This window comes from Macrobrachium nipponense, chromosome 1 (genome assembly GCF_015104395.2).
Source record: "Macrobrachium nipponense isolate FS-2020 chromosome 1, ASM1510439v2, whole genome shotgun sequence".
In the NCBI taxonomy this organism is placed as follows: Eukaryota; Metazoa; Arthropoda; class Malacostraca; order Decapoda; family Palaemonidae; genus Macrobrachium; species Macrobrachium nipponense.
In genome coordinates, this window is record NC_087200.1 from 189,866,015 (window position 1) to 189,880,732 (window position 14,718).

Consider the following 14,718-nt stretch of genomic DNA (forward strand, 5'->3'; position numbering starts at 1 on the left):
GCATTCTGGTGAGACTTGAATTTGTTTAGGACAGAGAGCAGGCATACGGATGCTTGTTGGACAAATCCTGTTGCATGGCATCCATTGCCCATGCTAGAGGATCTGGCACTGGAGAACAGAACAGGGAAAGGCAGTGATTTTTGGAAGTTGCAAAAAGATCTATTATGGGAGTCCCCCATAACTTTCAAAGATCCTGACATACCAACTGATTCCGTATCCACTCCATCGGAATAATTTGGTCTTGTCTGCTTAATTGGTCCACCAGGACGTTCAATATTCCATGTACAAAACTCAATCCGATTGACATGCAATGGTGATTTGCCCAAACAAGTAGGTCTCTTTCTGTCACTAAAAGAGAGAAGGAATGCATCCCCTTTTGTCTGGTGATGTATGAAAGCTCTTGTATTGTCCAAGTACACTGCAACAGTTTTCCTGGTTACTTCTGGAGCAAAGGCTTAAAGCCCTTCCAACAACCTATCTTCTGATTTACACCAAAATCAAGTGTTGTTTGATCTCCAGAGTTATTGGAATAAAGAAAGGGTCTAGATACTTCTTTCTGTCCCAGCTGGCCTTGAGGTAGAACTGCAAAACTCTTGTGTGAAGTCTTCTGAGTGATATGAACTGCTCCATGGAAGCTGATGTTCCAAGCAGATTCATCCATATGTTCACTGTGCACGAATGAAGACACGGGAACTCTTTTTATTGTCTTGAGGCAGGATTCTGCTCTCTTGGGGGATGGAAAAGCCTAAAAAACTTGAGAGTTCAGCGTCATCCCCAAATATACTGTCGCCTGAGATGGGACCAGCTAGGACTTCTACAAGTTTATGAGAAGACCTAATTCTTGGGCTAACTGAAGTCTTGTGAAGGTCCTCCATGCATTGGCCCTTCGATGTTGATCGAAGGAGCCAGTCGTCCAAATACAGGGCAATGTTGATTCCCATAAGATGAGGCCAACTTGCTAGGGGAGCTAGAACATGTGTGGAGACTTGAGGGGCACTCGGCACTCTGAAGCACAGAGCTCAGAACTGCAAGACTCGGTCCTGGAACACAAATCTGAGATATTTTCATGATGAAGGATGAATTGAACATGGAAATGTATCCTGCATATCTACTAACACCAGAATGGAGTGGTTTGTTTCCATCCTGAATTTTATTTTCTAAATGAAAAAATTCAGTGCTCACATCCACGACCGGTCTCCATCCTCCTGACACCTTTGGTACTATGAACAACCAATTGTCAAACCCCTCTGATTAATCCTCTGACTTCCTCTTAGAGGCCATAAAACTTCTCTTGAGTTTTTGGAATATGCAGTCAAGGCAATGAGATACTTGCCTAAGGAAGGTTCTTCCCTAAAGTAGACAGAATAGCCCTCTGTGGATTTTAACAATCCACTGTTCCGCACCTTTTCCCTTCCACCTTTCCCAAAACAGGTGGAGTCTGGCTCCGCTGGAGCAGAGAGGGTGTGTTGACCACCTCTTGGATGCAGGGTTGGAGGACAATTTCTTAGTTACTTGTTTGTGAAACACACTGTAGGTCTTGTTCTGGTATGTTGTTTCACTCTCTCTCCCTGAAAGGGCTGTCTCTGAACGGGTGCTTCGGACCTTGAAGAGAAAGCAGGAGGCTCTTTAGGTGGCTTAGAAGCTTGAGACAAGAGCTCCTGAGTAGATTTCTTGTACAGGCATGAGGCAATGTAATTCACTGGGGCCTGCAGAAACAAGAAATCCTTCAATAAGGGAGTTAAAATAAGATCAGACTTCTGGGTAGAAGTATTTCCCATAGCTGTGTAAGAGACCCATTATGCCCTCTTCTTCAGTACTCCCATAGTAGAAAGGGAGCTAACTCATGAGCACTGTCTCCTGACTCCCTTGTCCAAACAAGAAAGAATTCCCAAAACTTCAACTACTTATTTGGGAGGGAGTTGAGGGCAATCTTGAGTCTCTCTAGCAAGAGCACATACTGCCCAGTCCATAAAACTGGTTACTTCAAAAACCTTAAACAGATTGCATAACAAGTGATCTATTTCCACAGATGAAAACATAACTTTTGCTGTGGAAAAGTCCGATCTCTTAGATGGATCAGTAAGCACCAAGAAGTCCCCCTGGGTGGAGGGAACCATATCCAGTGAGGGAGCTTCTCCTGTGGCATAACAAAAATACCTTCTCTGAGCCAGTCTTACAGGAGGAAAGGCGAAGCAGAACTTACCTTGTGCTCTCTTGGTCGAAAACCACTTGTCTGCTTCCCTAAGCTCCTTAGCAGACATCGAAAGTACCATTCTTGGAAGAAGTTTACTCAGATCCACAGTTTGGCCACTCATCATGAAAGTAGACACTGGAGATGAGGAGCTGCAGCAGTAAAAAAAAAAAAACTAGGGTAGGTACAAAGCAGGTAACAAAAAAGTGACCTGTACGCTGTTGAGGGCGAGTCCTCTTCTACTTCTCTAGGAGCCTCTTCTTCTACTGAAGAAACAGGAGATAAAAGAATGTCTGAAGTCAGGCATGGTGCAGTAGAAAGTTTTTAAAAAACTTGAAAATGTTGTCCAACTTCTTAATAGGATCCAAAGAAGGATCAACAGTCGACAACACAGACTGCTGAAGCTTAGGCGCCAAAGCAGAAAGATCAGGTACTACAGGAAGTTCTAAAACATACAGGGGAGCAGGCGCTCGGGCACTACAGGAAACTCCTGAGAAGACAAATGAATGGGCACTGCTGGGTGCTTTGTAGCCGTTAAGTGTTCAGGCATTAATGGGCGCTACACAGAAACAAATTGTCTAGGTGTTACTGGGGGTTCAAGAGGTCTAGCAATTACAGACGCCAATGGTTGCTCAGTAGCCACTGTCCCAGATGTGCTAACTCTTATGTCTGTTGGAAGAAGCTCTCTTAGCTTCTTTAAAATGTCTTCCCTCATCCTCACAAACTGAAGAAAAATGTTCAGGAGAATCCCGGAAACTGCATGACAGCTGATCCTTCTTGGGAGGCACCTGAGGGGTAGTGGGCGCTTCCAACGATGGCCTCTTCAACAGCCTAGACTTCTCCTCAAGACGCCACTGGCACCTATTCTCCGGGCTGGATGCTTCTGAGCTAGACAAAAGCTTTGACACCTCTGTAAAGATGCCTTTCCAAGGGCTGTTTGAGATGCCTAGGAAACTGCAACAGGCACGTCGGAGGGGCCAATTACCCCTGGGCAGACCCCGCTGATCTCCCTTGGCCTTCTGGTATGTCTTCTCCCAGGTTCAGGGGAGTGTGCCAGGGACTTTTGCCTAGGAGAATCAGCAGGATGGCTAGCCAGGTCCTCCACTAACACTTCACTTGCACTATCAACACCTTGCTTACTCACCTACTCCAGTAGGGTTTTGAATGAAGACCCTAATTGAGCCATAGACTATAATGATATTAAACTTATGGTCAAATTTTGACTCTAACTTTGACTCCAAATTGGCAATGGCATTGGGGTGTCAACAAGGGAGTTAGGTAAGGGTTGAGGTGTTAAGGCTGGAGAAGGAATAGGAGACATAACAGGTGTAGGGATAGGTATGTCATTGTTATTATCCTGACTAGCAGTCGTATTCTCATGCCTATGATTAGCCTTTCTCTTTCTATACCTTTCTAACTTATTTAAATGAGAAGACAGAACTTTCCATTGTTTAGTATCCCAGTCACTACATTCCTCGTTAACAATGGTAAATACCCCTGACCGCTGCATGAAGTGCAAATTGTGTGCATGAGATACTTTAATGAAGTCATTTTGTGTTATGTCCTATGGTGCAATAGCGAGTTGACAACAAACTAGCGTCAGACATCGTCAAAGTCAGGAAAACGTTTCTAAATCTGAAACTAGAAAAATTATGTCCAATTGTGAGGAAAACTTGGTCTTTTACCACAAATCCTAAGTGAAAAGCTACCATAAATAAACAATACTTCACCAATTTCCATTACAACTGGTGACCAATTTTAAATCATCAATAGGTGAGGATCGAAAACCACCTTCGTCAACCGGCAGAAACAAATTGCCCGGCCTTCGCCTAGTTGTTCGTCTCTCCCCCGATAGTGGGCGGGACTAGTTCCTACAACAAAACAAAAGAATCGCTACTGCGGGTTTCAAATTTTAGCTGCTGTTAAGTTAGAAACAATAGCTATCTAATTATTTGGTAGGTTACATATACAAAAAGTGGTAGTTCACCACATTCTACTTGTACAGAGGAGACTGGTGAGGATCTAAATCAGGGGTTTTCAACCTGAGGTACACCAAGGATCAGTCAGCTGTGCTTCCCACAGGTCTTTAGGGTTATGGACCTGGCCGCCCACTTGCAGACAGGCAAGACACTTCTACTGCAGTTCAGATGGTAAACTTAATGGTGGATCACCTTTCCTTACTGCAAAATGAAATAAAGAGATACTTTCCTGATGTCTGAGGGAAACTTAAAGCTAATTCGAAACCCTTTCCATACAGATGTTGCTTCTGTTAATGATGCTATGAAGGAAGAGTTTACTGAACTTGTGAATGGCTCCAGTGCTTGTGATCTATATTTTAGCGAGTCTTTAGTCTTTTTCTGGTGTAAAATATCTGTCATATCCACACGTTACTTTTACCATCAACGTACCTATGTGAAACTGGATTTTCCAGCTTACTTGTCATAAGATTAAAACCAGGGTCTCAAATGAATGTGGAACTGATGCGCAGTAAAAAACTGCTTCTCGACTGACTAGGCTAGTTGATGAAAAACAGTTTCAGCCATCTCATTAACTCCCTTTGCAGCTGATGTAATAATATTTAATGTAATCTGTTTTTACATCAGTACCATAACCTTGAAAATTTGTCTTTAATTTTTATAGAATTCTTTGTATTCCAAAATTATTGGTTATGTCAGGAAAATTATGTACTTATTCCCTTCAGTACATAGTACTTGTAAATATACACCACAATGGAATTTTTTTCAGTTTGTTTTGTTTTCCACTTTATACAAAGTGAAGGGGGTACATTACTGACATTAAAAATACCTTAAAGGATACTTGGGGTGGAAAAGTTTGTAAACCCCTGATCTAAATGCTCCTAAGCATATTCTTAGGCTTTCTTCATAAAATAGAAAGCAAACAGCAGTCAGGCATAAAAGCGCAAAGTGTCTTCACACGACGGCAGTCAAAAACAAAGTGGAGAGGGAGGGGCTTTCATCTACCATCGTTAGTCAACAACTTTGAAAGTTAAGCACCTATTCCATCTCACATCCGCAAGCTAAGTCCTATGTAAAGACTGAAGGTTTGTTTTTGTGTAGGAACAAAATTTTAATACATAAGTGTCATGTGTTATCATTCTATAATGACTTTCAAACTTCCAGGTTTAACATATAATTACGATGGAATATTTTAAAATATGGCCCCCCCCCCCCCCCCCCCCCCCAACAAAAAAAAGACTGCTTTCACTACCTTTCAGTTTCACTGACAAAGAGATTCACTTTCTAATGCACAAGATATGATCAAAAGGTTTCCAGACTATGCTTATATCAAAATAATTTAAATTTTACCATCCTAATAATCCAATAATCACCATTTTCCTAATCAACTGTTTCCACTCTCCTGCAGGCTTGAAACACCATCATAATGTCCCATTCTTGAAAAAAAGTTAGGCACCATCTATTTTGTTTGTCATGGATCTCCTCCATGGTGTAAAAATAAGTAACTCCTCAGCTTTAATTTTAAATTTGGAAAGAGAAAGTTGTAGGGAGCAAAATGCAGAGTAGGGGTGGATGAGTAGGTGGCAGGTGATTATCATAATGGCATAGCCAAAAATCTAGAGGATTTTCAATACAACGTGACCGAGTACATTGTCATGAAGGAGCTCCAAATTATCATTACACACCAGTTCAGTCATTTGTGCTAAATGTTCTCAAAAAGCCACCTCAAAATACAGGCAGTTCCCAGTTATCACTGGCCTCGGTTATCACTGATCCTGTTTTATGGGCTTGTCTAGTGCCAAAAATCGGCGATTTCTAGCACCGAAATGCGCCAATTTCTGATTATAGACATTGATGTATGCCTAACAGAGGCACACTTAAATGGTTATCAGCGCCAAAATCCAGTTATCGGTGCCATAAAGCACTATAAATCACCAATTTTTTGTTATCGGTGATTTTCGCTTATCATCAAGCTGTTGAAACAGAACCCCCATGATAACTGGGAACTGCCTGTATTCCAAATGACAATTAAGATTGTCAGCAAACTCCTTGATGACGATCTTGGAGCATAATTCATTCAGTTTCTTTAATGTAGTACTCTGGGATCATGCTCATGGAAGCCACCCTGGCCTTTCATCGCCTTCCTGTGATGATCTACACCTTCTAAAGCAAGACCACCACTTAAAGCACATGTATAGTCATGCTGTGGTGGTTGTATATTGGCCAGATTGTGTGCATTAATTTAGTCATTTATAAATAGCTTGTTTTTTTTAATTGTCAAATTATTAATAATCTTTAAAATATGACAAATTTTTAATCAATTTGTATTTTTCATAGCTAACAAACATGAGGTCTTAACAATAGGATAAATCAGGGGTCGGCAACCTATGGCACGCGTGCCAAAGATGGCACGCCGAGTGCTTGCATATGGCACGGCATGTGATTCGAAATGACAAAGAAAAATCCTAACAAAACAAAAAAGAAATTTATATATATATATATTTATATATCTAATTATAATATAAATAATATATATATATATATATATATATCTATATATAGATATAAATATATATAAATATATAATATATTATATATATTTAATTATATAATATATATTATATATATATATATATATATATAGGAGAGATAGAGAGAGAGAGAGAGAGAGAGAGAGAGAGAGAGAGAGAGAGAGAGAGAGAGAGAGAGAGAGAGAGAATATGTATTGTGCATTATTATTCTTATCTATATGGTTTATTTCCTTTCAAATCATATGATTAAAAAGTAATTTTTTCCTATGATACATGAATTAAACAAAAACGTTTCATATTCATGATGAGGGGTACGGTACATGATTGCATCGAGATGTAGGCTGGACGAGATGTAGGCTAGACGAGTATGATACATGAATTGTAACAAAACGTTTCATACTCATCACGATGAGGGGTACGTGATTGCATCGTACTCTGCTGTTGTTTCAGTTACTCTTTAGCCACCTTACTTAACACCCTTCCCAGTTTAATTGTCGCCATGGCTACTGCGAAAAAAGTCAAGCTTGATGTCCGATCATTTCAGTCGTCATGGACAAATGACTTTGGATTTATTCAGCAGAATGACCGTGCTGTGTGTGCTCTCTGCTGCGAGAATGTCGTATGCCGCACATCAAGTGTTAAAAGACATTTCGAAACAAAGCACGAAAAGACTTTCAAGGATAGTGCTGACAAAGCTGAGGCGATCAAAAAAAGCAGTATCCCGCTATGGAAAACAGAGTAATGTGTTTAAAAACTTGAGTGCTAGCAAAAGTAATGAAACTGAGGCCAGTTACAAACTAGCTCTGTGTATTGCTAAGCATGGAAAGCCTTTTACTGATGGAGATTTTATAAAAGCAGCTTTCCTAGAGTGCTCTGAAGTATTATTCGATGGAATAACAAACAAACACGTGATTATCTCAAGGATAAAAGACATGCCTGTCTCAGCTAGGACCGTGGAGAGACGTATTTCTGAAATGGCTGATAATGTAACCCAGCAGCAAACGGTTGCTTTAACAATTACACCTGTGTTCAGTGTTGCCCTGGACGAAAGCGTGGATATAAATGACATTCCCCGCTTGGCTGTTTTTGCCAGGTATAGTGACACAGAGGTACACGAGGAACTGTGCTGTCTTAAACCTATGTATGGAACCACCAAGGGAGAAGACATACTGAAGGCATTCACCGACCATTTTGAGAACAGAGGTGTAGACATAGGAAAGATTTTTGCAATTACAACGGATGGTGCTCCTGCTATGGTAGGGAAAAACAAGGGTTTTACGAAGTTGGTTGAGGAGAAAATTGGGCACCCCATTCTGAAATTGCACTGCATAATTCATCAAGAAAATTTATGTGCCAAGATCTCGAGCTTTGTTCTCAAGAAGGTGATGACTACTGTCACAAAAATAGTGAATTTTGTTGTTGCACACTCTCCTCTTACGCACAGGCAGTTTCAAGCTTTTCTTGAAGAGGTGGACAGTGTGTACAAAGATATACCTTTGCATTGCAGTGTTAGGTGGTTAAGTTGTGGGAAGGTATTGGAGAGATTTGTGGGATGCTTTGATGAAATCAAGGTTTTCTTATCAGAAAAAGGCCAAGACTATCCTGAGTTGGAAGACGGAGATTGGATTGTGAAACTTATGTTTCTCTCAGACATCACCAAACATCTAAATGAGTTCAATCTTCTCCTGCAAGGTGCAGGAAAAACGGTATTGGATTTGTACGATAATTGGAAAGCATTTGTTGCAAAGCTTGCAATCTACTCAACAGATGTGGAAACCGGCTCTTTCCGTTATTTCAAAAATCTGAAAAACTTATCTTCAATGCATCCAGTCAACACTTCTGATCTACAACTGTACATGCAAGAATTAAAGTCAGAATTCTCAATCAGGTTTCAAGATTTTCAACACATGGGCCCAGTGTTTTCATTTTTAATCAGACCGGACACCTTTAAATACAGTGACTTGGACACGACTCTCTTTGAGTGGATGGAAACTGAGGAATTAGAAATGCAGGCCTCAACATTGTGGTCAGCTAAATTCAAAGATCTTCGAGAAATACTGGAAAGCAGTAAGAATGATCATGCAACATCCATCTTAAGGTCTTGGGCATCACTACCTGATAAATTCAATTGCATGAAGAAAGTAGCTTTTGCACTGCTATCAGCGTATGGATCCACATATCAATGTGAGCGATATTTTCACAAATGAAGCACTCCTCACCCTCATCGCAGCAGGCTTACAACGGATCACTCTGAGGGTTGCGTGAAACTCAAGGTGTCGAAATATTCACCTGAAATTTCAACTTTGGTCAAAGGGAAGCAAGGGCAAGGATCGCATTAATACTAAGTGTATAAACTTCAAACCTAAAATAGTTTTTGTTACAGACAATAATAGATGCAGAAAATAAATAAATAAAAATTATATTTGAATTACATTTATTGTATGCATGTTCAGGAAAATACAATATAATTACAATGGCTATTACAGTACAATTATGATTTTAATTTTCCTATCCCCAGGATATATGTATATTATCTATAATAGGGCTTGAAAAATAGCACCTGGCACGCAAGGTACTTAAAAAAAATGTATTAAATTATTAACTGGCACAGCGTGTTCAAAAGGTTGCCGACCCCTGGGATAAATCTTCCGTTGCCAGCTGGAAACAAGTTAAAAAAAAAACAATCAAAGTTTGTATTTGCCAGGACTCTGTGGCATATGGCATCTATGGCGTAGAAGAGATGGACCCCGTGATGCATTTAGTCTTTCTTCCAACCCAGGATTACTAAAGGGGCAGCTAGAGGTGGGCAGTCAACGTTAAGACCTCAGGTTTGTTAGTTATGAAAAATACAAATTGATTAAAAATTTATCATTTGTTCATATGTGGAACAAACCTTGAGTCTTAACAATACGATACACTCATACTTGGAGGGAGGTATGAGAATCCTGAATTGACTGGAAGTTTGGCACACCTGAAAACTCTTCCTAGAAATGAGAGTTCTAAAGAAGGGAGTCTAAGCCTTTGAGAGATTAGATATGTAGGTATCTAAAACTCAGTCCACTGGGAGTAAATACCATGAGACATGTCCAGATTCATTGCATACATGGAAGACAAAGAGAACTTCATCTGTTCAAGCAACAAAGCATGTCGGCCACAAGCAAAGGGTTTGTCACCATTCCTCACTCCCCTTGCTGGAGGGAGGGGTATATGCTGCTGAGAAGCAGACTTGTATGTTGTATGGAACATACAAATAAAGTGCTATAACAGTGAGGCTGCCATACTCACCTGCATGACACCAGTTCCACCATATGATGTGTCTAATCTTCAATCTGCCTGTAGGAATGAAGAATGGAAAAAATGGAAAGAAAGAGACCAATCATCTCATTCATTTGCTCTCCCACACAATCATCTTAGGCATAATACAAACTGTCCTGCCAGGGGCACTGGATGAGCTACACAACTTGTTGGGCAGCCACCACCGGACCCAAGGAAAAAGTCTCCAAGGACCTGTGGGTAATATCCTTCAGGTAAAAGGAAGTGAAAAGTGGTCTGCCGAAGGCAGGAACCAGCATTCAAAATCCTATATACAGACAAGTTCTTTTTCAAAGCCAGAGAGGAACTTATTCCTCTGATGTCATATGCTCTTGCATGCACAGTGTGTATTGGTGAAAGAACTTGAAGGTGAGGAGTAGGCTTGCCTGATCACCTCACAACGCCAAATTGAAATGGTATTCTTGGACACTTCCCTCAGTGCTAACAAAGAGTCTATGATACCTAAGTCTTAGGTGGCGAGTCCTTTTTAGATAACAACACAGTGCTCTGATGGGACAAAGCAATAACTCTTGAGGATTGTTGTCAACAAATTCCTTTAGGGAAGGAATGGAAATGGAGGCAAATCTGTCGTCGTAAACAGAGGAATTTTGAGTCTTAGCTACAAATTCTAGGAGAGGCTATAAATTCTGGCACAAATTTGAAGGCTACGGACCTCCAACCTCTGGTGTGTTTTACGTCACAATTTAGGCCATGAAGCTCACCAGCTCTCTTTGATTAGGTCAAGGCCAGGGGGAAAACTGTTTTCAATTTCCCTGCCTGACAATCGATGTAGTGGTTCGAATGGAGCCCGAGTGAGGCTACTCAGTACCAGAGTAAGAGCCCATGTTTGATGTTTGAACGAGACTGTTCAAAGCTCCTGAACAACATAGGGATCTTACAGGATGAAGAGATGTCCATGCCTTTCAGATTAGACTAATCCTAAGGCAGCCCTGTAGTCTTCGATAACAGACACAAAGAGATGCCTCTCAGTTCTGCGGAAGATTGAGAACCCATTAGCCACTAAATAGAAGTTCTGAGTGGAGAGAAACCTCGTCGATGACACTAATCACTGTAGATGGCCCCACTTGCCCTGGTACACAGTTGATGAAGATCTCCTGAGGTAGCCAGACACCTGAGTTGCTGCTTTGTGAGAATAGCCTCTTGCTCACAAGAGATACTGGACAGTCTCCGACTGGCGGAATCTCTCTACATGAGGTTGGCAGAGAAGGTTATGCCAAGGGAGAATTTCTCTTGGAACTACTGACAGAAGAGACAGGTCTGGGAACCACTCTGCTTGGGGCCACAAAGGAATTACCCGGGTCATCCTGAGATTCCTGGAACCCATCGCCTTGTTCAGGACATGACAGATCAGGCAGAACAGAGGGTAGGCGTACACTTCTAAATTGTCCCAAGGATGTTGAAGGGGCGTCCTCAGCCACAGCGAATGGATCAGGGACCCCCCCAACAGTAGATCTCTAGCTTCCTGTTGAAGCTCTTCGCGAACAGGTCTGACATGGGTCTTCCCCCAAAGGTGAAATACCCTGTCTGCTATGTCTTGATGCAGAGACCGCTCCCTATCTAGAACTTTACTCTGATGACTTAGCTTGTCGTCCATCACATTCCTCTTTCCTGGAAGGCACCTGGCCATGAGTTCCACCTTGTCAATTGCCCACTGGTGTAATTTGACTGTCAATGAGTGAAGTTGGCTAACACACCAACACCGTTTGTTTATGCATGTTACCACCATGGTTTTGTCTGACATCAGAACGATGGAGTGCCCTACCATCCTCTCTCGAAACTCCTGAAGACCCAGGAAAGCTGCTTTCAATTCCAACACGTTCATGTGGAATTGTTTGTCATGTGAGCTCCACGCCCCTTAGGCCAGGAGCTCTTTAGAGATGAGCAACCCAACCTTCGGAGGAGGTGTCCGAGAACAGGAGCAGATCCGAAGAGGATGAATGAAGAAGAACTCCCAATGTCGGGTTCTGGTCATCCAGCCACCACAGAAGGTCGCTTCTTACCTATGCCGACATAGGGACCTGGAGATGATGGGAATCTCTGGCCTTGGACCAAAACTCCTTCAGTCTCCCCTGCAGGGAATGAATGTGAAGACGCCCTTGAAGAGTGCTGAACTGTTCAAAAGTAATATCAGATACATTATTATAATACTAATAAAAATTTACCAAACCTTTGGTGGTGATAGTATACTGCTGTTGCTGTATGTGGACATAAGACATACTTGTTCTCTGCATACACTGTCTTCATCGTTGTGGTTATTGCTGTGTCACTAACAACCATAGAATCTGCAAGAAACAGGTATGTGCAGTTAAAAAATATGGCATTTGTGATTGAGTGTGTGTGTATATATATATATATATATATATATATATATATATATATATATATATATATATATACATATATATATATATATATATATATATATATACATACATACATACATATATATATATATATATATATATATATATATATATATATATATATATATATATATACACATATATAAACATATATATATATATATATATATATATATATATATATATATATATATATATATATATATATATATATATATATATATATATATATATATATATATATATATATATATATATATATGTATATATATATATATATATATATATATATATATATATATATATATATATATATATATCTATATATATATATATAATATATATATATATATATATATACGTATATGAATAACTTGATCACGAAGTATATAAAACGTGATGCTATGTATAAATAAAGTTTTTTTTTTTTTTTTTTGCTTTTTCATTTTTTCCTTCGTGGCAAAAAAAAACTTTATTTATATATATATTATATATATATATATATATATATATATATATATATATATATATATATATATATATATATATATATATATATAATATATATATATATATATATATATATGATATATATATTTATATATATATATATATATATATATATATATATATATATATATACACACACACACAACACACACATTAACCCTTAAAGGACGGATTGATTCTCGGGAGTAGTAATAACAGGTTTATGGTGGTGGACAGATTGATCCTGTAGATAAACATATATTAAGCATATGTTGGTAAAATTTACAATTGCTTTGTAAAAGAGGCCCCACAAGGGGTTGTAAATAGTCATTTTCAACTTCTTGTGGAGGGTAGGGAAAATTTTTTAGAATTTTTTTCCTTTGACCATATACATTTGCATTGATTTGTTTTTTGTAAATTGGCCGACCTCAAAGTTTACTTGGCCTAAGGGGCTGCATATCACTATATTAACCTGTCCATTAAGGGTTAAGCTACAAATGTCCTTAAATATCTAATTTAGCTCGGAATGAATATATTTTCCTATATGTTAACTGAAGGGGAGTTTTTTAGTTGATAATAATATCATCAGCTCATGGGCGCAAACCTAGGAACCAAGAAATCAGGATGTACAGTGAAGCGCTCTACCCACACAGCTATCACGAGAGGAATAAGTTAATGGTGCCTGTCGCCTACATATCCCTGGCGCCCTCAGGTATTCGTTATTTTGGAGTCAGCATCAACCCACCTCAACCTTGATAAACCTTGATAACTGTGTACCAGTGCTTTTGTCGCACATAGCCGATTTATGAGTCTTATTACATCACCATGATTCATATATATGCATTAAGCTACCACTGTTCTTTAATATTTAATTTGCTCTACCTCAGAATTAATTTATTTTCATATATGTTAACAAAAGGGGAATTTTTTAGTTGATAATAATTTCATAGGCTCACTGGTACGACCCTAGGAACCAAGAAATCAGGACGTACAGTGAAGCGCTCTACCCTCACAACTATCATGAGAGGTATAAGTTAATGCTGCCTCTCACCTACAAATCCCTGTCGTGCTCAGGTATTCGTTGTTTTGGAGTTGGCATCAACCCACCTCAACCTTGATACTGTGTAGTGCTTTTTTCACACATAGCCAATTTATGAGTCTTGTCACATCACTGTGATTCATATACTATACGCATTAAGCTACAAATGTCCTTTAAATCATAATTTTTAAAAGTAAATTGTATTTTTCCTAACTATACAAACCTGAGGTCCTTTTCATTAGGAATTACTTTTAGCGAAGGCTGGAAATCGGTTGCAGAAGAATAACAACAAGGTAGTTAGGCAGTAACTGCTTGTCTGATAGTTGGGAATCCTGCCGACTGCACATAAACATTCCACTTTGCTTTAGGCCCAGGAACAGATTGAGGGGTAGCAAGATGTGGGCATAAAATGTAAATGACCTCAAGTTTGTATAGTTATGAAAAATACAATTTACTTTAAAAAACTGTGATTTGTTCCTACATGTTATACAAACCCTCAGTCTTATACATTAGGAAGACTCAATGATTGGAGGGAGGAAGCTGATAGCATCATGTGAACAGACTGGTGTTCGCCCAACCAAGGTTCCCATCCTGGTTGTAAGAGCGAGGAGGGGAACCTTGCCTCTGCCCATTTGGTTGGAGTATGGGAATTGCGTGACCAATGGCCAGACCTCTGGACCAATTCATAAAGGAGGCAAATGTAGCCTCTTATGAATGGCAAACAAGAACTTTATAGCCGGAAGCAAAATGACAAATATATAAGTATTGGGTTTGTCTCATGATAATATCCTCTTCC

At 39.5% G+C, this 14,718-nt stretch overlaps 2 protein-coding genes across 4 annotated transcripts in view; both read right to left on the reverse strand.

Moving 5' to 3' along the window:
• Positions 1-14,718, reverse strand: part of LOC135219943 (farnesyl pyrophosphate synthase-like) — a 375,303-nt gene that overhangs the window by 178,018 nt on the left and 182,567 nt on the right. The gene's annotated exons all lie outside the window — the stretch shown is intronic.
• Positions 1-14,718, reverse strand: part of LOC135219942 (threonine synthase-like 2) — a 159,145-nt gene that overhangs the window by 33,065 nt on the left and 111,362 nt on the right. For 2 of the 3 annotated variants that reach the window (XM_064257178.1, XM_064257177.1), the window contains one exon: positions 12,199-12,313. In XM_064257178.1, the coding sequence (XP_064113248.1) occupies positions 12,199-12,313 (115 nt within the window). Of the gene's footprint in view, positions 1-12,193; positions 12,314-14,718 lie in introns of all 3 variants that reach the window. The other variant, XM_064257179.1, reaches the window with a different exon arrangement.